The sequence below is a fragment of the Lycorma delicatula genome, chromosome 3, assembly GCF_047948215.1.
Source record: "Lycorma delicatula isolate Av1 chromosome 3, ASM4794821v1, whole genome shotgun sequence".
Lineage (NCBI taxonomy): Eukaryota > Metazoa > Arthropoda > Insecta > Hemiptera > Fulgoridae > Lycorma > Lycorma delicatula.
In genome coordinates this window covers 45,873,184-45,900,736 of record NC_134457.1, presented here as the reverse complement: position 1 = coordinate 45,900,736, position 27,553 = coordinate 45,873,184, and the positions used below count along the sequence as shown (strand labels likewise).

Genomic DNA, 27,553 nt, shown 5'->3' with positions numbered 1-27,553 from the left:
GTTTAAGCTAAAAAACAACACAAGCATCATGTAACTGTTTTCTTTAATAAAATTTAACTAACAGTTAAAAGTATACAATTTTTTGGAGATCTTGTTTATAAATATATAAATCATAAAAAAGATGATGTAAGAATAAGTGTATAAAAAAAAAATTGACAAAGATTTACAAAAAGAGTTTGTTACCAAGGGCCTTGCTGTTGACAGACTGCTACTTAGGAGGAAAATTAAGTAGAACATTAAAGTATATAAACTAGAATAAAAATAAAGAATTGTGCAAAAAGAATTATTCTACTCTTTGTGTAAGATTTTGAGATATAGGAGCCATGGTGATCGTATCTCCTCACCCCCTTGATGAATTGAAACCAAAATTAAATAGTGTCAATGAGCTATATTCAAAATCATTACACAAAATTTCATAAAAATTGGTTAATCCAGGCTAAAAATATCAAGCAGAATAATAACTGACAAAAAAAGAAAAAGTAAGCTTATTAATCACTATCCCTGAATGAAATTGCAGAAATACATGAACAAATGACATAGTGATGTAATGGGATCTTCTAATTATTACAAGAATATGAGTTTGTGTCTAGAAACGGCCAAAAAGAAAAATAGGTTTTTTGCACTTCCTCCTCTATGGTAATTTTAATAAGACCAAACACCATTAGAAACAATCTTAGTTATTTAAGGGGCATTAAATTACATGAAAAAAATGTATCTACCTTTTGAGTAAAATTTTGAGATATAGCCCAGCAATAATTTTTTTGTCTCCATGCCCCCCTTGATCACATAATTAAATAGCATGGATACCTCATATATATAAATCATTGTGCTAAATTTCTTAATAAATTAGTTTTTCCAGTCAGGAGATATCAGGCAAAAGACAAACCAACAATGTATATAGACACTTACAGAATTCTAGAATGGTAAAATTGTGTTTTCTGATTAAAGAAGGTCATGCAACATAAAGATCTGCAAAAAACCCAGACTTGCAAATTTTGACCAGATTAGCGTACTTTCTCTTGTATACTGACTATATTATATGTACAATATAAGTTTATTACTTAACTTGCTGTGCTACTAGTTAAGTAATAGTAATGTTTAGGTTCAGGTTAGACTCATTTACAAGTACAGATACTCCCCTCATTATTCACACATTAAACATGGGCTAAAAAACCTGACTGCAAAATGTGGCTGATTATCATATTTCCCATATATTATACACTCAGTAGCTGTACATTATAATTATACACCTGGAAAAGTAAAAAATAAAATACATGATTGGAATGTCAGAGTCTGGTTTTGAGTTGCTTTTAGACTAATTAAATTCTACAGTAGCATTTCAAATGCTCTAGTAAGGCATGTGGTATGTTATGGTTTTTTAAACGTTGGTGTTGATGGTGAATGATGCATTTAAGCTGACAGTTTTTGAAAAAAAGTTAATGAGAAGAATCAGTGGACTGGTCTGTGAGAATGGAGGAAAAGAAATAATGTTAAAAATTAATGACTTACTGTAAAATTAAGATATTGTAAGGTTCATAAAATTGGGAAGAATTAGATGGATGGGTCAAGTAGCAATAATGGAAGAGTAGAGATGGCAAAGGGCATATGGTGGGAAACAATGTACAATAGAAGAAGAAAAGAAAGAATGTGTTGCGTGACTTGAGGATATTTTGTGTTTTCAAATGGAGAAAACAGGCAGAGGATCAAGATAGGTGGGGGGAATACATTCAGGAGACCAGGACATACCATCGATCTGTAGCATCTAGGCATAAGTAAGCATTTCAGATTGCAACCATTACCATTGTTGCAGTAAACTGGTTAGGAAACCTGTTAAATTTTTGGTCAAATAGAACATACGTTTATATGTATTGTGGTTGTTCATTAGTACATGGTTTTCCACATTTAATTCAATTATTACTTTTGTTTGACTGGACTGGATAATGCACTTTGGTAAAAATGTCATGTTGAACAAATATCAGTTTAAATATACCATTTTACGATGTTCTAAATGGATTTCCTTATCACTTTAGGATTAGCATAAATTGTATTAATACTCATGAAGAGACTTAAAAATTGATTCATGTTTTGCATTATTTTATTAAAGTGTATACTTCATTTCATCATGCTGATTACTGAATACATCCTTTGGATTAGTACAGATTTAAAAAAATTAGATTCGTGATTTTTTAAGGAAGGTTTTAACTAAAAAATCTATCCAAATAATGAGTTCATTTGCTAAGTAGGTGACTTACACGCACTGTTTGGAGATGTATTGTCACAATTCTGATGTCAAATCTCAGAAAAAAGTAATTTGTAGGATGAAAACCTTACATTTAAACTGACTACGGGTTAGATAATGTAGAGTAGTAAAGCAATATAAAAGTAAGTATAAAATCCTTACAAAAAGTACATAATTAACGTTTATTTTTTACATTAATTTTTAACACGACGTTGCATATCGTTTACGAATTTGAATTTGTAAACCACACTTCCGCATGTTGCCATACTTCATTATTGAATAAAGGAAAAATTTTGCAATAGAAAAGCAAGCGTAAACTTTACTACAAATTTCTCAAATAATTTCCACAGCTGATTGTACTTTTAAAGATATCAACTTCTAAAGTTTGATGCTGCTCCTAAAATTGATCTTCCGAATAGTAATTATAAAATCATATCGACATTTTTCATAGCATGTCCTTTTATTTATAGAAAACTCATGGTAAAAAGCATAATATTTTAAATAAAATAAAAAAATTATTATAAGTTGCCTTTCGCGAGAATTAAAAATATTGTATATGTTACATATGTAGATTTACTTCCATGGTTGTTAAAACTGCACTGCAGAAATAAAACGAAATTGTATTTATTACTAATTCTGTCTTATATCTTATTACTGTTTGTTACAACTGTATTACTGGAGATTTTTAAAAATTGAGAACGCCTAACAACAGTTATCGTTTTGTATAAAGATCGTATTTTTGAGAATTTAACTTTATTTAATGTTGCATAGTAATTTATCCTTAAAACTATAACCTAACGTCATAGACATGACGTCATGAAGCCTTGAGGTCACATCTAGTCTCAGCTGGAAAATGTGATGTGATGACATTTTTAAGTAGTTTGTAATCAGGTGATTTTTGTCATTATCCAAAATTTTATTAGTTGTGAGTAATTGCAATGGAAGTCAATAAAGATGAAGCTGAAAGGTGTGTGGAAATTGCTGAACGGTTTTTATCTGAGGGAAACAGAGATAAGGCAGAAAAGTTCTTAATGAAAGCCGAGAAATTGTATTCAACTCAAAGAGCTAAAGGTAGGAAGCTGTGCCAATAATTTCATTAAGAAAGCAGTATATATTTATAATTAATCATCTTGCATGTTTTTAAGACTTGTTATTTTAGTTTTAACATCCATACTTTCATTTTTTCTGAATTGGATCCCGTGAGTGTCTGATGTAATCCGAGACATTTTGAAATGTTCAAGGAATCCCCTATATGATATAACAAAAATTAAATTAATTTCATTTGCTGTTTTCCGTTGTTCAGAGTTTTTAGAGGAATATCTGAACAAATTTTATAACTATTAATCTTGCGACACGTGTTCATACTGGTTAAAATAATGCGATTTATAAATCGCACATTTATTTAGCATATTTTTTATCTTTTTAATATAATATTATTCCACATAGTCATTGCTTACCGCTTTTAATAATAAATTCCTACAATTTTGAGGTCTGTAACTGAATGTATTAAGTGTATACACATTTAAATTCAGGATGTTAGGTTAAATGTTTCATGGTTATTTTCTTTGTTAAATATCCACTGCTTTAACTTCAAGTAGTATTCTAATGAATTACTTTTTACTATAGTTTTCATGTTGGCTCAATTTTTTTTCTAACTCAGCCGTGCTTTAACTAATTTTATTGTTGTTTTGCTTTTATCTTGTTATAAAATGACAGGTCATGTTGGTGGTCATGTGATGCAAATTACTGATTAGTTTCTTAAGCTGTTACTATACCTACTATAATATATGGCAGCTGAAGCCATTATCTCTACCAGTAATGAACATAAATTGTGTGCTCATATTTTGATTGTTTTACTTTTAAGATTGTTTAGTTTAAGATATAATTTTGTTGTAGTAAATTTGTGTAAAGAAAAATTTATAAAAGTAGAATTTTTTTTATGATTAGGTTAATATTAATGCTGACTCTGAACTTATGATGTGTATTTTGTTTCAATATATGTTACTTTTTCTGATTTAAATTTTTTTATAATGAAATTTCAAAATCATATTACATAAGCACTATCAGAAGTAGGCATCAGTTTAATTTTAAAATTATAGAGTATTTTAAAATAAGTTTGCTTGCATATATATAAAAAAAATATATATCACACACATATGCATTTGTTTTTTTTATTAAACTTCATACACCATTATTTCCAGTTAACTTTAAACAAATAGAAATGAATGTGTATTTTTAATTTATAAGTGATATTTAAAATTGTCTTACAATCAGTATATTGATTCAGTAGTTAGGCTAATTTTTTTTTTTTACTCTGATGTTATTGATTGTTTCTTTTATTTAGCCATGTTAAATATATAATCAAAAGAGATTCTAGTTTTGTTTATTTTTCTGAAGTGGCCATTGTATCCAGATTTTTTAAATTTATGAACTGTTTTCTTTGAATTTACTTATATCAGCATTTTAGGGTAATGTATTTTTTCTTTAAGCTTTTTTTTATTTATTTTGTATTGGAGTAAACAGTTATATCTGTTCATGTGTGTTTGTATTTTCTGTGGTCTTTAGGCAACATGGTTGTGTTGAGCAGCCTTATGGTGTTTTTTGCATTAGACAGCACTACACCAGTAATATCAAATCAATAGTGTTATATGTTAAGTGACATGATAGAGATAAAATCTTTGAATCTTTGTTAGAATAATCTACAAGTGATATCTTGTTGACAAAATGTTTGTCCTCATTTTGTGAGACACTGTACAGTGAACTGCTTTCTGTTTGAAACATACAAGTTGAAAAAACTCATCTCTGTTGTTGAAAGATTGTACTTACTATATCTTCTGTATTTATTTTGAAAAATATTAAAAATAACTGAAGGTTCTGCTTACATATAGTAATCGCCTGGAAGTACATTTTACATTTTATTTGAAAAATTTGAAGAAGATTCAGTAAAATTTTTCAGTTATTTTAAAATGAGTCAGAAACATTTAATTACGTATTAACTCATTTGACAGAATATATTATGAAGTAAAATATACACCTAAAATTGGCTATACCACTGTAAAATTTTTTATAATAACATTAAAGTAAGTTGGTGTTTATATATAAATTATAAAATTATTTGTTGAAGTCTTTATATAGGCCTAAATTATAACTGTGTAACATGTTTTGAAATTTTAAATTGAAGTCAATATGATTTTATAATGAAAACAAATTTCAAGAAATTCGTTAATAAAAATTACAAGCTAATTTTAGTTATCAGTAAAATTGTACATTAAGATTCACATCATTTTATTTTAGGAATTCACATACATCAATTTGTTTTCGGCTGGTAATTTTTAATAGGTCTGTTTACTAGATTTTGAATTACAATTGTAAATGTTTGTTCACTTCTGACTAGGTAGTTGTAGTCCAATGAAATACTTACCAGGTGATGAAAATATAAAACCATTAAATGGTGGCTGTGTTTTTCTTCTTTTTAATTACTGTAAATACATTTATTATCTTTGGTTGTAATACTGACCTCTCTTCCTTTATATGTCTTTTATATAAGGTATAAAAGAAGTAAAAAGATTTTTTCATTGCTCTTGTTTGAAGAAAATTATTACCAAGATCTGTGGTAATAATTTTAAGCGTTTATGTTTTGTTTTTAATTTTGATAAAGTTTCATTTTTAGTATAACCAGTTTGCTTCTGCCCGTATTAATTTTTTATTGGAACAAGGCTTATGTGTGTTTTCGTCAGTCAGAAAAGATGTCTCATTTTTCAAAAGTAGATGCTCTTCTTTGTTTTCTTGTCATAATTTGACTTAAAAACAGCTTAAGTAATTAATATTGGTGGAGTAGTAGTGTCTCTGCCTTTCATCCAAAGGTCCGAGGTTCAAATCCCAGTCAGACACAACATTTTCATGCTACAGAATTCATTTATCTTAAAGTGACTAATTGGGCATAAGCCTGTTGTTGCTTTAAAATAAATAAATATTTGTGATCATCATTATACATTATGACTGTGATTGCTTAATCAGGTCAAAATCTGTTATATGCGTACAATGCTTAAACATTTTTCTACAGACTTTTACTGTTAAGGGACAGTTTCAAAAGGTTTTAAATGACTAAAATGAACAGTTTTGGTTAGTTTTTATATTTTTACATTATAAAAATTGTACGAAAAAACATATGTACAATATTAGACTATTCAGGTGGACAATAACCAGCTATATCCTGAAGGATTATCTCAAATAGATCTGCTCCTGCTGGAAGTCATTTACGTCACATAAATTCACACAGATAACTATCCAGCATCTGTGAATGATTACCAAAATGGCGCCTAAAACTTGATTTAGCCATACCTCATATCTATATACCTCCTCCACTATATTGGTGTGTACACCTGTTACCAGATCAATCAAATTTTGATTATGGTTGACTGTTTGGTAGGCAAATCCATGGTTAACACAACAAGCACTAAGATAGAACTGAGTAATAGGCGTAAGACTGAATCGTTATCATTATTAAGGTTGACAAGTTACAACACGCGGCGATGTGTAACATACTGTTATCAGTGAATGACTAAGATCATTTATCGTTTATACATCAAATCATTCTCCACACTTAGTACTAATAGTTCTATAACAAAAAACTGAACAAAACTAACCTTTTACCACTAAATTTAATGAAAAACTCAAAGAACCAAAAGCATTGTCTACCATCAGGTATTACTTCAGAGGATGAATGAGGATGATATTTATGAGGGTAACTGAAGTGTAGTCTTGTACAGTCTCAGGTCAACAGTTTCTGAGATATGTGGTTAATTGAAACCCAACCCACCAAAGAGCCAGCCTCCGTGGCACAAGTGGTAATGTCTCAGCCTTTCATCCAGAGGTCCTGGGTTCAAATCCTGGTCAGGCATGGCATTTTCACATGCTGCAAATCATTTCATCTTGTCCTCTGATGCAATACCTAACAGTGGCCCCAGAAGTTAAATAAAAAAAACCCACTAAAGAATACTAGTATCCACAATCTAGTATTTAAATCCGTATAAAAGTAACTGCCTTTACTAGGATTTGAACATTGGAACTCTCAACTTCAAAATCAGATGATTTGTGAAGATGCGTTCACCACTAGACCAACCCGGTGGGTTATTCACACCCAACCTAACCTAACAAATTATCCATTCTGTAGAAAAATGTTTAAGCATTGTAAGCTTATAACGGATTTTGAGTGCTTAGTAAAAACTGAATTTTCCATGGACAGACATTTATTTTTGGTAGCTTGGCCAGTTTTGTTATTTGAATTCTAAAAAAAAGCACCACTAACATTTGACTTTTTTGTTGAATGTAAAAATGTATTTAAATAAGCTATACTTATTTTGTTAAAAATTATATTAATGCTTGTACCCTACATAATGTAAGATTTGTAGGGAATAATTTACGGTGAAAAGAAAATTTCAGTCAACCAATAAATAGATCTGAGAGTTTACCTTACTTTTATTTCAGGTTCTTGGGTGTCAGTATTTTATTTATAGAAGTGTATTACACCAAAAAAATTGGAATTTTGACAATAAGCAACATTTATTTGCTATTGCTTATAAATTTAGATTTATTTGCATTAAAGTATGGATTTTACTCTATAAAAAGTCTCTGAAGCCAATACAGCTGAAAAGAAATTACTGCAAATTTTAAGAAAATAGTTAACATGCCTGTGTGTTGGTGCAATAAATAGGAAACACATTCCTGTTAAAAAATTTTCACATAGTGATTAATTTTACTACAATTATAAAAAAATATTTCTCATTAGTTCTATTGGTGATAACAAATTTTGTGTAAGTAGGTATAGGAGCCTATGGAAAAGACTGTATAGTTTATATTGCTTCATGCTTTTTTGGAAACAGTTTAATGAAGGAATAAATTTACTGATGCTGGAAGTTTACCACCAGAGTCAATTTAAGTTCCTCTTGTATTTGTTCCTGATGATGCTTTTCCATTTAACATTTTTTTAAAGAATTTTCAGATCATAATATGACTGTTAACCAGCGAGTTTTTAATTGTTGCTTGTGTCAATCAAGATACCCTGTTAAATGTGTTTTTGCAATGTTAAATTGAGAATTTTACGCATACCATTCAATGATTCTGAGAATTTTCAAAAAATATTGTGAAGGTTTGTGTTGTTTTACATAATATTGCCCATGTCAAAGATTGGTATCACGAAGATGACTTTGCTGGTTCTTTTGATTGCTTTGTTAAAAAAGTAACATAGTCCATAAATGAAACTGGTCAGGGGTTATGCACTATATTATGATTTACAAATTATTTTTAAGTCAAAAAAGTGCCTTGTCTTAGCAATTATCAAAAATATAAAAAATAATAAATTGTTAATTCATTTATTTTTCAAAATATAATCCTTATCAGATTGTGTATAATAAAATATAAGTATAAGTAATTACATGTTCTTTTCTTATATTGTTTTATCTTCAAAATTGTCATCAGGAAGTTGAAATGTCCATCTAATTTTTTTCTCTGTATTTTATTTTTATACTCTTCACAGATATTATTCCAGGTACATGACTTTTAGTGCAATTAAAATATACTTGAAATTTGTCATGGTGTTCAATAAATAACCATGTCAGGTTAAAACTATTGGCTGATAACAATAGGGAAACTATACTGAAACTGACATGTCAGTCGACTATATTGATACGTCATTAATAAAATAAAACTTATATGTGTTGACAAATATAAAAGCATATTATACAGTTCCACATGTTTTCCATGTCCTGATATCTGTTTCGTATCATCAGTAGATAGTTTATGTGTGGATGATTGATTTGACTGTTGTGAATGAAATTAAGGCAAGAAAATTTCTTTCTTTATTTATTTATTTACAAATGTGAAGTTAGTCTGTGGTTTACCATACTTAGGATGTTTTGTAATACGATTATTTTTTTATTTTGCATTGTTTTATGTTTTATTAATTTGGAAATTTTCTATGGATTTTATCATAATTATAAGGACTGTGCTACAGGAGTATAGACATTGGTTTTGGGATCAGCAGTCTCTGCAGGAGTTTGTTTTAGGAAATATTTTTGTATGTTAGGTATTGACATGACAACAATCATGATATGCTATTCAAATACAAAAAAAGACCATATTTTAACACCTGAACATTACAAAATTCATAAGCACATGATGATGTACTAATGAGTTTGCAATTTAACTCCAACATGTATTTGACTCTGTTCTTAAATATGGTAAACTCAAAATCACCAGCAATAGTACCAGCTGAACCAAATTGTAAATTGATAATATCAGGGACCGGTCACTGAATATGGCCAAGAGTAATCAATTATTCGAGTTTTAAAAATGTTATATTTATAAAATTAGCTACTGTCCATTTAAAATGTTAATTTTAAACAGTTTTCAATCACAGCCATCATGGACAAAATGTATTGGTGATTTTGTTTCCTTATTACTTTGACTTACAAGTAAAGGTCTATTTTTAGTTTTTAATAAATTACCAAACCACATAAAAAATCTTATTTTTTAGGATATGATACAACACAGTTCTAGAATTAGTTATAGAAGATGAAAGATTTGATAGTACAAGACGATTTATTACTTCTTACTAATATGATTTTTTGGATTTAAGTTGAGTTATTTTAAATTATTATCATTATGTCTTCTCCAAATATCCTACTTCTCTTTTACGGTCACTATTTTTACAAAGTGCTAATCTATTGTAACATTTTTTATTTATACTTTATCCTGTTTTAATTTAATTGTAAACACGTAATATTTTAATGTTCTGTTTGTTCTTTATTCTGTGTTCATTTTATTATCAAATCTTGCTTATTCACAAATTGACCAGTATCAAAGATCAATAAGTCTGTCAGCTCACAGTGTCTTAAGAATAAAAAGAGATTTTTGTTGACTACTGAGTATACTGTAATTTGTTTATGGTTTTTTGATTCAGAAAATTGTTCGATTATATAGAGCACTCTTTTAGTTGAGGTTTATTTTAAAATAAAAAGAACTAATGTAATTACCACCAACTAAAATCATAATCAATTGACTTATAAACATTTTTCATATCTGTCAACTTTTGTGGGGTGGCTTCTCTGCTTTTTAACTGAAAGGGCATTTTTTCAAATTATCAGGCTTGGCAATTTTTACATAGCAAAAATTCTTCTGTTTTTAAGAAATTAACCAGTCATCAACCAGCCTTTTTTCTTTCCTAAAGGAAATTAGTATCATCTCACTAACTTTTATTCAATCTTTTGTTCAAAATCTTCTGCCAGTGGTTTCATTTTTGACAAAGCATAGTTATTTGCTTTCAAGCGCCACAATAATGCACTAAGCTTCTTATTCTTATTAAATACTTATTGTGCTTACACATATTCTCATTTGAAATGTAACATCATCTTTTGGAGCTCCCTCAAAAAATCAGAATGAGTTTTCAAAATTAAAACAGTGGGCTAATAGATAGATCACTGTTTAGCATCCAAAAATATGAATTGTGTAAACTGATATTTATTAAATTAAAATGTTAACTTAGTCTTATGTTTATATTTATGAATATGCACTTTTCTGAAACGAAGTCACCTATTCTTAAAAAAATATCAATATATCCATCCTTTTCTAATTAGGCAAGAGAAGTATTTTCATACTACTACTACTCGGATATTACTTTGATTTGTTATAGTTCTATTCTCATTTTTAATAAATTACCAAACCATTTAAAAAAATCTTCCCACTGATATATTTAAAATAAAATTAGTTGGTTTACTTTTACTGAACCAGTATTACTTAATTGAAGGATTTTTAAATAATAGTATTAAAAAACTGAAAAACCCTGAATTTTCTGTATCTCCCATTTGTTAAGTCCATTCAAGCAAATGCTTGAATAATTCCATTTTTATTATGGAGTAGCATGTCTACTCATTCCTGTCCTGATTTGATCCACTCTATATAATGTATCATTATGAACCAGTCAGGATAAACAAATTATTTATTTATTTATTTTAACCATCTGTTAACAACAGATATTTTCTGTATGTGCTGATCATTTAACATTTTCAACAATCATCTGGCACATAACTTTCTATCACAGCTTTTTCAGTCAATGAATTTTAATTATCAGTCATTAAATGTTTGGTAAATTATTAAATAATTTTTATAATCTTTTTTTGTTTTGCAAGTTTTTGTTTTCCATCAAATTGATCATCTTTCAGTACAAAAGTTATTCCTTCTGGAAATTAGACGGAATTTTATCATTAGGAAAACTCAAGAAGTGAAAGGGTTAAGAAAGGCCTTGAAATACTTGGAGGCAGTGAGATTATGACTAGTGACAAAGAAATTTGAAGAGATGCAGTAGTGAATTTTGACTGGTTCAGCTAGATAAGTTAAAATATTATAGATTGATCATGTGTGCATCTAACATGATACTCCTGCAGTAATATGTCTCATATCTAATTATTAATTAAGACAGAACTTAAATATAGAACAATATTGATCCTGAGAATAAATTAATTGAAAATTTAAAACTGAATTTACTTAATAAATTTGTAACTTGTTTGTGTACAAAATACTTTTGGTAGAAACCTTTGGTAAGATTATAATGCGCCTACCACAGATTTACTTGTTTGTCTTGAACTTGAAACACAATTTTTTTGGGACTAGGTTTTTTAATCTAGTAAAATAAAAATTGTTTGTTTGAATTGTCATTGAAAACATTACTTCTTTTTCCAATTTTTTTTTTTTTTACATTATTTGTCTGCTTTCAGTTACCTTTTTTTCCACTTTCTTTTAGCCCTTTTGTGATATGTTTCGTGTTTTTGAACTTCCTGTATGAGCACTTTTTTAATACTTTATAACATCCTTTGCATGCAGCTTTTTTCTGTGCGGGTAAAGAAAAATTATTTAACAATCTGTTTTATACAGTGTTTAATGTTTTCTCTTCTTTGTTTTAATATACATATTTTTTATGCTGGAGGAGAAAAACAATTTATTATTAACCAAAAGCAATAATACAGTACTACTTTAAAGTAATTTGTAGAAATATTGCAATGCAGTATAATTTCAATGTTACTCAGTTGATAAACCTTTTGTATTAGTATTATTTACTTTTTAATTTAAAATATATTAAAAAAATCTTAGATGTTAATGATATTTCTTATATTTCAGATCTGTTAGAGCAATTACAGAGATTAAATAGTGCTTCCAAACCACCACCACCTGAAGAAACTGCACCAAGGAAGCGTAAACCTGCAGGTCAGTAATCTTTTTTTATGTAACGATAAAATCTTTCTGCTAACTTTACATTTTTATAATTTAATAATTTTTTTATTAGTTTTAGAATTGCTTAAATTGTTCTTCAACTTTTCAGATTATTGAAAAAGACTTGTGTTTGAATACAATAAAGAGAATTTATTCCTAAAACTGTAAACATGAAATTCTATTAATATATAATGTCAATTAGTAATGCTCTTAAAAACAGAGCATTTTGGTAATGCTCATATATATTTTGCCTCTGAATCTTGATGAAACAGTTACGATCTGTACTAGAAAGTCAGTATTAGTTAAATACCACTATATATACCACCATATTTCTTAGGTAGTAGCTATTCAGCTACTACCTAAGAAATATGACATGTGGTAACAACTTATACTCAGGCTTTGCCTTTGAGGTCAAGCCATTTACTTGTGGAACATGTATCAACATCTAAAGCATGAAGGAATGTCAGGCTACTTTCTGGGATAAGTCGAACTGTGCCAGCAAATTAATAACATCTGTCACCTCTATTGAACTACTGATAGATTAGTGTTGGAATATTGTTCAACAATCTCTAATTATGATAAAGAATTCACTCATTTGAATATTGAAGTTGTAAGAAAGAAATTCCTGTGAAATTTATGGCAGCAAGGCTTAATTCATATCAGTGTATTAAGGCTCAATTTTAATATATAGTAGTGTGCCATCAACTGGCCATTGCATTGTGGAATCAAGGAGAAAAATACAGAGTGTTATGTTCAATAAGAGAATACTTAGATATATTCTGTTGACAACTTTGATATAGAAATCCAGATGTTAATAATGGTGGAAGGAATAAACTATTTAAGAATTCAAAACGATCTGTCATATCTCCAATGGCCAGATGGATTTTAAGCTTTTGCTTGTTTAATAATATCAGAGTGGGTCTATTTAATGAAAATATAATTTAATTTAAAAGAAATGTTAGAGTTATTTTTTTCAAATGATGACTACTAAATTTTGAATAATGTGGATTTTGCTTATGTGGGTTAGATATTTGTTTTATTAGGGAATTTTAATTTATCTTAGGGATAATTGATCAAATATTTTATACTCTTATTTATATGTAGCTTCAAACGTGTGTCAAGAAATATGCTCAGAAATAACTCTTGCATCTCCATCGTAAATATTCATTTATTATTCTGAAATAAAAATGTACTCTAGCGAAGAACATATTTTAAATCAAAACAAACATTTAACTATTTATGTAACTAAAGAAAAATGAATGCTGGATTAAGAAAAAGTTGATGTTATGTTACAGCATAAAAGTAATTTCCCTATATATATGTACTGTAGGAAGGTACATTTTAAAATTCTGAATTGGTTGACTTTTGGATCATCTGTATTTATTTCTGATTTTCTCGGAAAATAAAACTTTTAAATATCAGTTAAGTTAAAAAATTAGCATTTTAAAAATATATTCAGTTTTAACAATAAAGTGTAAATTCATTTTCCGATTCTAAAACAAATTATTTATCAAAATGAATATAAAAAGGTTTATGAAAAATTGTCTTTCCTTCTGTCTGCTATTTTGTTTTCTTAAAGAAAATTTTTTCTCTCAAGATATGGTTGGGCAGTCATGATATTTTAAATAATAAATAAGATATTTTAAATAAATAAAAGTGTAAACATGCTTGCAAATTACATAATGGAGGACTCATAAATTTTTTAGTCTTTTATGTCTTTGCAGTCATTAGTTTTATTAAATAATTTTGTCTGATGAAATGTTAAGGTTTTCATTGCAGATAAAATGATACCTTATTTTTGAAAATATATTAACAAAAATCTGAGTAATGGCAGAAAATTGATGAAATATTCAACCAGATTTCATCTCCATCACTATTAGCATTAATCTCCTTCATTTTTTATTCTGCAAATGGCGACTAGGAAAATGCTCTGCATACAGGGAGCCATGCTTATGCTCAATTACAGTCTGCTATTCCATACATAAACTATGCAGTTAAGGTTTCAGCAATAATTTTTAATAAATGTTTGAGCTTATATCATTAATGATTCACTATTAGTTCATGTTTCATGCATGATTGAATTATAAGGATTATTTTTCTTTCCTGGAAAACCTGCAAATGTGGATGAAGTCCACATAGTTCCAGTGGTAACTAGGAATAACATGTGGTTCACATATGACAGTGTCCTAATTTATTTCATTATGTGTCTCTGCCAGTACGTTTATTATTACTTCTCTAAAAGATGGGTTGATTTTGCAGGACCAATAACTTGAGCCACAAAACCACTTAATCTGATCCCACTAGATTTTTATCTTTGGGGATGACACTTCAAAAAAGTATGTTTTACAGCTGCTCACCTTTGCTCTCAGTTAAAGATCCTCAACTGAGAATTGAAGTTCTTTTTGATGTATCAGAGCTGTACCTGGGATTTTTGCAAGTCAGACAATTGTTAAATGAGCTACTACAGTCTATTCCAAGCAATAAAGGCCATATCTAACATGTGCTTTCTGGAAATTAAAACTGTATGCAATCATTTATTGGGATTTTATGACATTTATTAAATCCTGCTGTTTTCTTATAATAAGAAACAATTGTCTCTTAATCATTGTGTAGTGTGAGTCATGTAAAATTGTTTATTGTTAATAATTTAGTATTAATTTATTTGTTTTAATTTAATTAAATTAATTCAAAAGTAATAATAATAATTAATTTTTATAATTTTTAATAATTAAATTATTTTTTTAAATTTAATTTGTTTTAATTTATTTGTTAATAATTTAGTATTTTAATTAATTTAATTTTTTTTAAATAAATAAAAAGGCTGCCATTTTGATATGTAAAATATTTCATAAATTATTATTTACAATGAGTTTAATTAGCCATTTATTAGCATCAAATATATGAAAAAAATCAAGCTAATTGAAATAATCAATTTAATAGTGAGGAGATGAAATCCAGCCTTTTTGTCATTAAATCTTTTATGTAATAAATTTTTTGCCATAACTTGGTTGTTCAATGACCAATTTAAAAAAATGAGATCTCTTATTTTCAATGAAAGGGTTAACATAGCTAACAAAGTGAATAACTACTAGTACAAAAAAAAAAAACAATTAAGATGTGGCCATCATTTTGAGATTTGTAAACATATTTATACCATCATTTTTTATTTATTACAATAAGTTGTTGCAAGCATGTGCCTAAAATATTGTAATGATTCTTCAATCCCATCTTGAGATTTAATTTTATTTTTAAAACATAAAGTTGAGGTCAGGAAGAAAACTAAAGGGAAATCACAATTTTTTTCACGTAACTTTTTTTTATATGTAAAACCTGAAAATGAATAGCTGGTACATTTTTCCATTAATATAAATAGAGTTAATGTAAATAAAATAAAAAATTACTACAGCTTTTAACATTTAAAAAAAAATATAGTACAGCCCCTCTATAACATGGCTTGATATACCACGGATATGGATATAATGTGGATTATAACCTGTATCCCAAAAAAAGTCTGAATATTTGAAAAAATAAAATTGGATGAAGAAATGCTAGTCACCCTACCACTGTATTCGATATCAGTGTAAAACCCACCATAAATCCTTTGAAATTATTAACAATATGCTTCTAATATAACATCTGTCAATTAGTCACGACCACTTTTAAAGCCTTGAAATTCCCAAGAACATGATTCAATAAAACTGAACTATGAATCTAATTCAGTAATAGGAGAAACTCTTATGATATACTGCACATGACCCATTTCCTGTAACAGCAATAAGACCATCAATGTCCTGCCTGTACAAGGCACAGTATACACTATCTGAATAAATAATTTATTCCAAGCTGCTTTTACTGTGTTTATCAGTGTCGTTAAGTTTTATTACATTGGTTAATTTATTAGATCTTGTAATGTTTGTTTTCATTTTTATTTGTCTAAATGAAAAACTTATTCTCTAAAGGAAAGATTAGAAATTATTGAAAAGGTTAAGGCAGGTCATTCGAAGCCAGTTTATCCCTGGAATTCAGTGTGCCTTAAGGTACTGTATGTGGTTGGGTGAAAGAAGAAGATAAATTGCATTCTTTTATTGATTCAGTAGATGAAACAGTCGAACTTGATCGCAAAAAAGGTTAAGACTTGGTGATGTTAATGTTGTAGATGAGAGTATGAACCTTTGGTTTTTGCAAAAATGGAGTAAAGGAGTGTCGCTATCAGGGCCAATACTTCAAGCTCAGGCACTAAATTTTCATGAACAAATTAACACTGGAAAAGAATTCAATGCTTCTAGTGGTTGATTATCGTGATGGAAAATCCGTCATGGCATAGGCGAAGTAAATATCAAAGGAGAATCTCATTCAGCAGATGCGACGGCAGCCAAAAATGTTTCACAAACAATATTACAATCGGTTATAGAAGAGAATAACTTCAGTGATGAACAGGTGTATAATTGTGATAAAACTGCTTTGTATTATAAATTGCCAATAAAAAGACTAGATGCGAAGCAAGCACCAAGTAAGTCTGGTATGAAAATGAACAAAGAAAGGGTAACTTTTCTGTTGTATGCCAGTAAGTCAGGAAATCATAAATTGAAGCTGTTGCTCATTGGCAAATATGCCAACCCACATTACTTCAAACACGTTAGTATGAATTCATTACTAGTTATTTTTAAAAGTAGTAAAAGTGCTTGGATGATATGTAATACATTTTTTAATGTAGTTTAATGATGAATTTGTGCCCTATGTTAAAAATTATTTATGAGTTCGAAAGTTGTAAAAATAGCTTTATTACTTGTTGACAATTGCCCTGCTCATCCGCCTACTGACATGCTGAAATCCAAAGTGGGAAAATAATGCAGTGTTTTTACCCAAGAACACCACATCTTTGGCCCAACCATTAGGCCGAGGAGTTATTTGGGTATTTAAAGCTTATTACTGACGAAAGCTACTGACTGCTATCGTTAACTCAAAATTTCTTAAAACTGTATCATTAAAAGTGTTGTATACAGTGCTGGAACAGCATGGAGTAACGTAAATTCTATTATAATTAAAAATTGTTGGTCAGTATTGTCACAGAGTAATACAGAAGACAATGAAACAGGAAATGTTCATATTTTTACCGACAAACGCGCACTGGAATTGTCAAATTCAACTGGGCAAGAATTTTCTGTAAGTGATCTCAGTGAGTGGGTTCAAGAAGACAATCAAACACCCGTTGCCCATTTACATCACCGACGAAGAAATTGTAAACTCCATTCTACAATTTAACAATAATTTCTTGGAGGAAGAAGGGGAAGGTGTTGCAGAGATTGCTGTTACGGAGAGGTCTACAACCTCAATAAAAGACATTCTGGAAAATATAAATAGTGTAATAACATGGATGGAGCAATAAAGTGATAGCGATGATCATCATTTACAAAGTGTAAAGTCATATATTATAAAGAAGAAATATACAAACGTGAAACAAACAATAACTTCTTATTTAAAAAAAAATAATTTACATTCAAAGAAAAAGTATTGTATCTTCAGCGCTTAACTTGTTTCTATGTAAGCACACATTGGCTTTTTCTATTAAACCATTAGTCTTGATTTTTGCCTATTTTTTTTTTATCCCCTTTGTAATTAAAATTTCACTGGTTAGCCTAAAACAAGGATGTAATGTAAGTCCCCCGATAACTGCGTTTTAGCGAGGTTACACTGTAGTTATACAATATAGGTTACAATTTTTTTTTTTAATTTTTTCATGCAGCCTTGACTCTTTAGTTTTGCCCTGTTTTGAGGTGCATATACAAATAATTTCCAAATGATAATTGCAGTTGTTGTATAAAGAGATAAATTATAAATAATTGTTGACAGATTTAAATTTTATCTTTATCTTTTCTGAAGACAGGGTTCTAGACACAGCCACAGGGTAATGTAAGGCTAATGTAATTTCTGAAAATATTTTTTATCTTCCTGCCTTATGATGTAGGGGTCCAATATTAAAGTTTTATCCATACTTTCTTCAGTCATCTGTTATTATTTTGAAGTAGGTTTGTTTTGCTGTATGTACTAAATTTTTTGTCAGTTCTTTTCTTTAAGTTGACTGTTTATGCTTAAAATCATTGAACTTAGCTATATCTATCATACATTGTTATTCAATGTTATTGATTCAGTAAATGAATTTTAAGCTCTCTCTCTCTCTTCTCCGTCTTGCACTCCCTTTACCACTCTCTGTCTGTCTCGCATCCTTTATCTTTTTCTTTCTTTATTGAGATAAAGTTTTATCTTATCCAACCTTTAATACTGTACACATCACACAATACTACGTAAAGACCAACACAGATGAATGACTGATATCAGTACTTACAACTAAAAAGTGTTGGCCCATCTATAAGGTCACAGCTGTATAACACTAAAACTTTTTATTATACTTTCATTACTACTTTTTATTATAGTATTCCATTTGCACAGCACAAAAGAATTCCCAGAATATTTTGAACTGATCATGTAATCATTTCACTTATTACCACAGAAATAGGATGGATAAGAATATCACTGCTAGTGTAAAGCGTCTCTGGGGTTGATTTAATTGAAGTTGTAAGAATTAATTGACTATATATTATGACTGTTATAAAGCTTTCCATTAACCCAGTAATTTGTTTGTAGCACCAAAGAAGGATGAAATGGCTGCTGAAGGTGATTATAGCAAAGAACAGTTGGAATCAGTAAAAAGGTAATTCTAACACTGTTATTAATAATAACTAGTTTGTACACTGGATTGTAAAAATTTGATTATTAATTCACAATCCTTATTATATTGTAAATTAAAATGGCAAATTTTTTTTTCTTTTTATTCTGTGGTCATTAGGATATATAACTACGCTTTTTATTACAAGCATACATCTTATGATGCATAAGTTCTAATTACCTGTTAAATATTCAATAATTTTCACTGTAAAACATTTCTATTAGGATTTAGAAAGGATAAAATTTTATATTGCTAAAATTTTAGTTTTTGTTCTGATAGCATCATACTAGACAGTGTCATTTTCATTAGTCTTATATAAGTTTATTGAAAATTAACATGATCTGTTGTTTTAACATCTCAGATTACACTCTATCCCTACTGACAAACTAATAATGAATCCAAAATGAGATAGCAACCTTGCATAAAAATCCAATAAGTGAAGTTGCTTTCCAAAAGGACGTATCATATTGAATAAACATAACCTTTTATTGATTATTGTAGGTGTATAATTAATTTCTGAACATTAAATTATTATACACAATTTAAAAAAAATAATAAAACAATAATAATAAAATACAAAAGAACAAAAATGAAAAGAGATTAGTTTCAAGTTTGTAAATTTCACTTATATAAAATTAATTGCTTGCTATTGTTCATGGGGATTCTGTTCCAGTATTTTCATGAATAAATAGATTTAATCCTAATGGAAAAAAAGGGATTTTGCATTCTTGAAAGAAAGAAATTAATTAGCATTCTTGAAAGAAGTGAAATTATTTTTCTTGAAGCATAAAATAAAGGATGATGAATGCATTTATGTAAAGTTCTTTTATATCATGCTTTTACCAAAGTTATGATTTCATAATAAAGGATGATGAATGTATTTATTTAAAGTTCTTTTTATATCATGCTTTTACCAAAGTTGTGATTTCATTTCACGATTTAAAATCTAACTCCAAAACTATTGGTTATGCAATTAAGTCATTGAAAATGCTTTTGAAGAATATGACCTGAAATACAGTTGCTGATAATTTAAGTATTTGTGTTATATTACAAAACAAAACTTGCTGTTAATCACAATCCTAAGCTTTTATAAACAATCATCTGATAATATTAAGACTCATTGTTCCTTGACCCTTTCTCAAGAAGTAGCATTATTGAAATTTAATATTAGCATAATAAGTATAAAACACTAACAGACATTATCTTTACATAAAGGAATTCATTTTAAATTTGTCACATTGGGTCACATTAAGAAAACCTATGAAGAACTTTACCTCAATTTTGTTTATATTAAAAATATTCCTCTGGCATGTTTGAATTCTCTGCCATTTTCTAATATGGGAGTTAATATTTTTTTTTTAGATTGAAATCCACAATTTTTATAACATTTTATGATGTGGTACATACAGTAAATATTGTTTATAGTGAGCTGCAAGGGACTGACGATTTTAGGTCATTATAACCAATGGTCACAATAACCAATGTTTAGGTAGGTTAGCGATACCACTTTAATATGCCATCTTGGGTATTATAATACTGTAATATTAATAATCGTTAAAAATAATAATTTATTTCCATAATAAAATAATATAAAAAAAGAAAGTATAATAATAAATACAAATACGCTAAGAGTAAAAGAAGTTAGAGAAAATTGTAAAAATTATTTTTTCTGCAAAAGGTAGGTTATTTTGCTTTGTTTCGAACATTTCTTGTTGTAATACAGTTTTTGAAGGTTCTTTTCTAGATCAAAACAAACACTCTTTGTTTATTCATTAGCAACTTCTGTAAAGCTGAGAAACTGGCAAACTGTTTTCATTGCCACTAAACTTCTGCAAGATTTGGCAGGTTGATGTCTTCATCATTTTTGCTATTGTTACCTTCCTTGTCATTAACCACATCCCCATCTATTTCTGCTAGTACTAAAGCCACTGTATCATCATCTGTTACAGTTTCATGTGTTTCTAAATCTTTTGATAATCTTCAAACAACACGATTTTGATGTCAACATGTTTTTGACGATTGGTTTTGCAGACTATTGCTCTATTCCAGTAAAGCTTCTTCTTTGCATGCAATATCAGTAACTTCGTCAGCCTGTGGTAAAAATCCTGTCAAAAGCAATTTTTTACAGTCAGCAGAGAACCGTTATTCCATGATGATCTTTCTAACATAATTGTAGCATCCAGAATAGTTATTTGTTTCCTTTTTTTATCTACCTGTATCATTTGTAAAATTAGGTGTTTTTTGTTGTGTACTTTTACACTTGATCACGCCTTGACCTAAGGGCTGTAAGACTGCTGTTGTTTTAGGTTGTAAGAACACTAACCATATACACAAAAGATTTTCGACTTGTGGATGAGCCGGACAGTTGTCAATGAGCAGCAGTATTTTGTCATCTTCAGTCTTTAATTCACAGTCCCATTTTCATGACCAAGACAAAAAAATATCACTTGTCATTTAAGCTTTCTTGTTACTTTTATATATAACAGGAAGCGATTTCAAATTGTAAAACAAGGGGTTTAGCACTTTTCCCTATAATCAGAAGTTTCTTTTGTCAGTTCCAGTTATATTTGTAGCAATTAGTACTGTTAGTCTTTCTTTTGATAATTTTCCACCCGATCACGTTTCATCTTAAGCGAAGGGAACTTTTTGGAGTCATTTTAAAAAAAAGACTGGATTCATCAGGATTATAATTTTTTTTGTCTGATCAGTCCTCTTTTAATTTTGGCCAAATGTTTTCTAGCCATTTTTCTGACACACCAGTTGAAGCTGTTGCGGCCTTGGAACTTACTCTCCTCGACACAATATCATAAGGCTGATGGAACCATTATATCCAAGCTGAAGTTATTTCATGTGGTTTACCAAATTTTTTTTAGAAAAATTGTTCACCTTAGCTTGTAATATAGGGTCGCTAGTAGGGATATTATTAGCCCTCTGATATTTAAATCAATTTAACTGTGCTTGGTCTATATCATTATGTTGACTTGGTCATAATTTTTTTTATTTCATAGAATTTCTTTCAAAATTTTTCTTAATTTTTTCACAGTTTTTCCATAACATCAATATTGTCAAATGACCTACACCTAATTCTTGGGCAATATCCTTATTAGTTTCACCATTCTTGAACCACCAGAATGTATGCTTTTCCTCTATTGTGGATATTTTTTGTGAAGTCATAATTAAATCACTATTGAATGAATTACACAGGATATGTAAAATAAACTGCTGTAGCGGTATGATATGATATCCTCGCAGCAAAAGGTTAATACAACTGACTGTGACTTGCTTCAGTTTAAAATAATATGTAGTACAAATGTAAAAAAAAAGGAAATTGTGACTCATTTGAACCGTTAAAATATTTCTGTAGCTACAGTGTTGATTATTACTACGTTACTGATGGGTCTCTTCCATCCGTCATTATAAGCAATAAAATGTTGCATTGCAGTAGGAAAAACAAGTTACAATAACCGATATGTCACTACAACCGATGTCATTATAAACAATGTACATACTGTATTTATGCATTAACAGCATACCAAACCAATCAAGAGACAAGTTTTTGTTCATTATATCTAATATTTCATTATATCTGATGTTGTTATAAACGATACTTAATGTAATTCTAAGACTTCTATTTTTGGAAATTTCCTCTAAACCTTACCATTCAGGAGCTGCACCTCATTTTTAATTGCATCTATCAATAGTTTGTATCCTATTATACATTGAACCTAAGTTCACATTCTTATAATTTTACCTGTGTTATTATTTTTTTTTTTGATTGAGTTTATTTTAGTAATATTTCTTTATTTTTTAAAAACTACACTTTTTTCTTCTTTATAGTTTTACATTTTAATCAGTAGCTCAAATTCTGTACTAATCTCATTAGCTTATTGTAGTTAATGAGTAAAAAAAAAAACATATATTGGGAAAATACTGTAGTTACGTTTTATTTCAATTTATGAAAATAAATGTATTAATTTAATGAAATTGACAAATTTATTTTTTTTATTCAAATTTAGCAAAAAATAAATATTTTTGCTTTACACAATACAACAATAAAAAATATTACAATTCAGGAAAAATAAATAATATCAATGTAAAAAAAAAAAACAAAATTAGAAAATTAGAAATTTCTTTATTACATAATTCAAACGTATGAAAACAAATTCACAACCGTTGTTGACAATCTAGGCAAGTTTTACTTTTCAAAAAATGTGTTATACACTGTTACATATTGTCAGTAAGGTTTTCCTTAACGGTTGCAATTAGAGAAGAATGTCCTTGAGTAGAAATGTCTTATAATTATGTGTTGTACCTGAAAATGTTACAAAAACTGGGATTTTTATTTTTAAACAGTGAAGTTGGCCATGATATTGGAAAAATAGTAGAGATTTCAAACATGCCAGTAGGTTATTTTTAATATGGATTTGAATACTAGATCTTGGATACCAGTATTGTTTGGTGGTTGGGTTTCAATTAACTACACATCTCAGAAATGGTCGAACTGAGCCTGTACAAGACTACACTTCATTTACACTCATAAATATCATCCTCATTCATTAGATAATAAGAGATTCAAAAACCCTGTTGTAATAAAACTTGTAAAATAAAGTCAATTTAACCTGTTATTATGAACTGAATTGAAATCTTAGTCATCTGTTAAACCTTCACTTAAAAAGTATTATATTTAATAGTATATTAGTGTATTTACCAGTAGACTGTTCCCTATTTATACCAAATACAGTTTGTTGTTTACTCACTTAGAATACATTTAATTACAAAAAATATAGCAGGAAAAAATTAAAATTCTCTCTTTTTTCATTTCCAGGATAGTTAACAAAAAAAAGCCGTCAAAGGATTGCAAACTATCCTGGCACGTTCAACATAATTCAAAATTGAAATAATGGAATAAAATTTGTTTAATTCAAATATTATTATTTGGCTGATGTAAATGTAAAAATCAAACAATATTTAATGCCACCAGTAATTAATAATTCTACAAAATAAAAATTGTGAATATTATTATCATATATAAATTATTTATCATAATCTTTATTATTTACTTATAACAACAGTAAAAATAGGGGTTTTATTGATTTGGCTGAATGTGTACAGGAAACAGATTTGATCCACAACTGTGAAAAGATCAAAATGTTCAGTAAACACGTTTGAATCCAATTTCTTCTCCTTGATCAAATTATATTTTTTACTTTGAAATTATGCAGGATTGAAATTATAGTAGAGAAAAAATCAAAGTTCGTAGTAAAAATATTTTTTCCCAATTTGACCCCCCTGCTCAACAGTTACCTTGTATAACATTTTAAATAACAACTACAACTTGAAAAAGAGATGAAGTATCAGAAATTATTTAAAAAAACAAACGATTATTTAAATCCTTAATTTGGGTCACATGGCACATACCTTCTTTTTTTAAAAAAAGTTCCATGTTATCTATATTAACATTTGGTACAGTTAGATTTTCATCCTTAAAAGTTTTAACAAAAGTTGATATTTTAAGTATGGTTCCATTTCAATCTTTGGGGGTTCCATTTCTCTCGTTTTTTGGGGGTTTAAAGTTTATTTATTGCAGTTATTACTTACTTTAATAAGTTGCTAATTTCAATTACTAGGTGTGTTTTTTAAGTAAGGGCTGTTTTCAATTTGCTGCCATTGGGTGCAGTGGAAATTGATAGTGCTAGTGTTTTTCTTTTTGTCTTCAGTCATTTGACAGGTTTGATGCAGCTCTCCAAGATAACACTTCCTCCACTCTCCTCTCAATTCTTCTGTATAGAATTCTAGTTAAGATTTTTGATACATGACTAGTTAAACTAATTGTTCTGTATTCTTCACATTTATCTGCCCCTGCTTTCTTTGGTATCATGACTATAACACTTTTTTTGAAGTCTGACGGAAATTCCCCTTTTTCATAAATATTACACACCAGTTTGTATAATCCTATCAATCACTTCCTCACCTGCACTGCGCAGTAATTCTACAGGTATTCTGTCTATTCCAGGAGCCTTTCTGCCATTTAAATCTTTTAACGCTCTCTTAAATTCAGATCTCAGTATTGTTTCTCCCATTTCATCCTCCTCAACTTCCTCTTCCTCTATAACACCATTTTCTAATTCATTTCCTCCGTATAACTCTTCAATATATTCCACCCATCTATCAACTTTACCTTTCGTATTACATATTGGTTTAACACATATCTTACATATCTTTACATATCTTTGTTTAACACATTATTAGATTTTAATTTATGTACCCCAAAATTTTCCTTAACTTTCCTGTATGCTCCGTCTATTTTACCAATGTTCATTTCTCTTTCCAATTCTGAACACTTTTCTTTAATCCACTCTTCTTTCGCTAGTTTGCACTTCCTGTTTATAGCATTTCTTAATTGTCAGTAGTTCCTTTTACTTTCTTCATCACTGGCATTCTTATATTTTCTACGTTCATCTATCAGCTGTAATATATCGTCTGAAACCCAAGGTTTTCTACCAGTTCTCTTTGTTCCGCCTAAGTTCGCTTCTGCTGATTTAATAATTTCCTTTTTAACATTCTCCCATTCTTCTTCTACATTTTCTACCTTATCTTTTTTACTCAGACCTCTTGCGATGTCCTCCTCAAAAATCTTCTTTACCTCCTCTTCCTCAAGCTTCTCTAAATTCCACTGATTCATCTGACACCTTTTCTTCAGGTTTTTAAACCCCAATCTACATTTCATTATCACCAAATTATGGTCACTATCAATGTCTGCTCCAGGGTAAGTTTTGCAGTCAACGAGTTGATTTCTAAATCTTTGCTTAACCATGATATAATCTATCTGATACCTTGCAGTATCGCCTGGCTTTTTCCAAGTGTATATTCTTCTATTATGATTTTTAAATTGGGTGTTGGCAATTACTAAATTATACTTCGTGCAAAACTCTATAAGTCGGGTCCCCTCTTTCATTCCTTTTGCCCAGCCCGTATTCACCCACTATATTTCCTTCCTTGCCTTTTCCAATGCTTGCATTCCAATCTCCAACTATTATTAAATTTTCATCCCCTTTTACGTGTTTAATTGCTTCATCAATCTCTTCGTATACACACTCTACCTCATCATCATCATTGTAGGCATATAGACGTTAACAATCGTTGTCGGTTTAGGTTTTGATTTTATCCTTATTACAATGATTCTATCGCTATGCGTCTTGAAATACTCCACTCTCCTCCCTATCTTCTTGTTCATCACGAAACCTACTCCTGCCTGCCCATTATTTGACCCTGAGTTAATTACTCTAAAATTACCTGTCCAAAAGTCGCCTTCCTCTTCCCACCGAACCTCACTAATTCCTACTATATCCACCTTCAATCCTACCCATTTCCCTTTTTAAATTTTCTAGCCTACCAACCTTTTTCAAGCTTCTAACATTCCACGCTCCGACTCGTAGAATGTTATTTTTTAGTTTTCTGGTGACCCCTTCCTTAGTAGTCCCCACCCGGAGATCCGAAAGGGGGACTATTTTACCTCCGGAATATTTTACCAAGGAAGGCGCCTCCATTATTGTTGTGTGAAAATGCAGAGAGCGACATTTTCTTGGAAAAAAAACAGCTGTAGTTTTCCATTGCTTTCAGCTGCGCAGTACTCAGAGGACTGAGTGATGTTGATATGGCCGTTTAAGTCATTGTGACTCACGCCCCTAACAACTACTGAAAGAGCTGCTGCCCTCTTTCAGGGGCTAGTGCTAGTGTAGCATGTTTATTTATATTTGTGATCATCAATTTACTACGATACATTATTGTTATTCATATTAGTTGCTGTGTATAGCTTGGCTGAAAAAAATAATCTTGAGTGCTGCAATAAATAATCCCAGTAGTTGTGAAGAGCAATCAGTAATTTGTTATCTATTGGCAGAAAACATATCTGCTGCTGATATTCGTAGAAAATCAGCTGATTTTGAAGTCGAGTGTTCTAAGATTCGAATCCTAGTGAAGGCAGTTACTTTTATATGAATTTGAATACTAGATCATGGATACTGGTGTTCTTGGGTGGTTGGGTTTCAATTAATCACACATCTTAGGAATGGTCGATCAGGGACTTTATAAGACTACAATTATTTACATTCATACATATCCTCATTCATCCTCTGAAGTAATACCTTATGGTGGTTTCAGAGGCTAAAGGGAAAAATAGAAAGATCTTCATAGAGAAATTGTCGATATTTACAAGCCCAGTGTTGTGTGCAAAGGTAAAGTTCACCGATGGTCCTGGAGGAAGAACAAACGAATGTTCACGACGAAGAACGTAGTGGTCACCCAATTATCTTCATAGAAGAATTGAC

The 27,553-nt window shown here is 29.4% G+C and overlaps 1 protein-coding gene across 1 annotated transcript in view; it reads left to right on the top strand.

The window, feature by feature from the left end:
- Positions 1 to 2,993: 2,993 nt before the first annotated feature.
- LOC142321556 (dnaJ homolog subfamily B member 12) overlaps positions 2,994 to 27,553 on the top strand; it is a 65,362-nt gene continuing 40,802 nt past the window's right edge. The window contains exons 1-3 of the mRNA XM_075359727.1: positions 2,994 to 3,310; positions 12,410 to 12,496; positions 19,145 to 19,211. Coding sequence (XP_075215842.1) covers positions 3,178 to 3,310; positions 12,410 to 12,496; positions 19,145 to 19,211 — 287 coding nt within the window. The 5' untranslated portion in view covers positions 2,994 to 3,177. The remainder of the gene's footprint in view (positions 3,311 to 12,409; positions 12,497 to 19,144; positions 19,212 to 27,553) is intronic.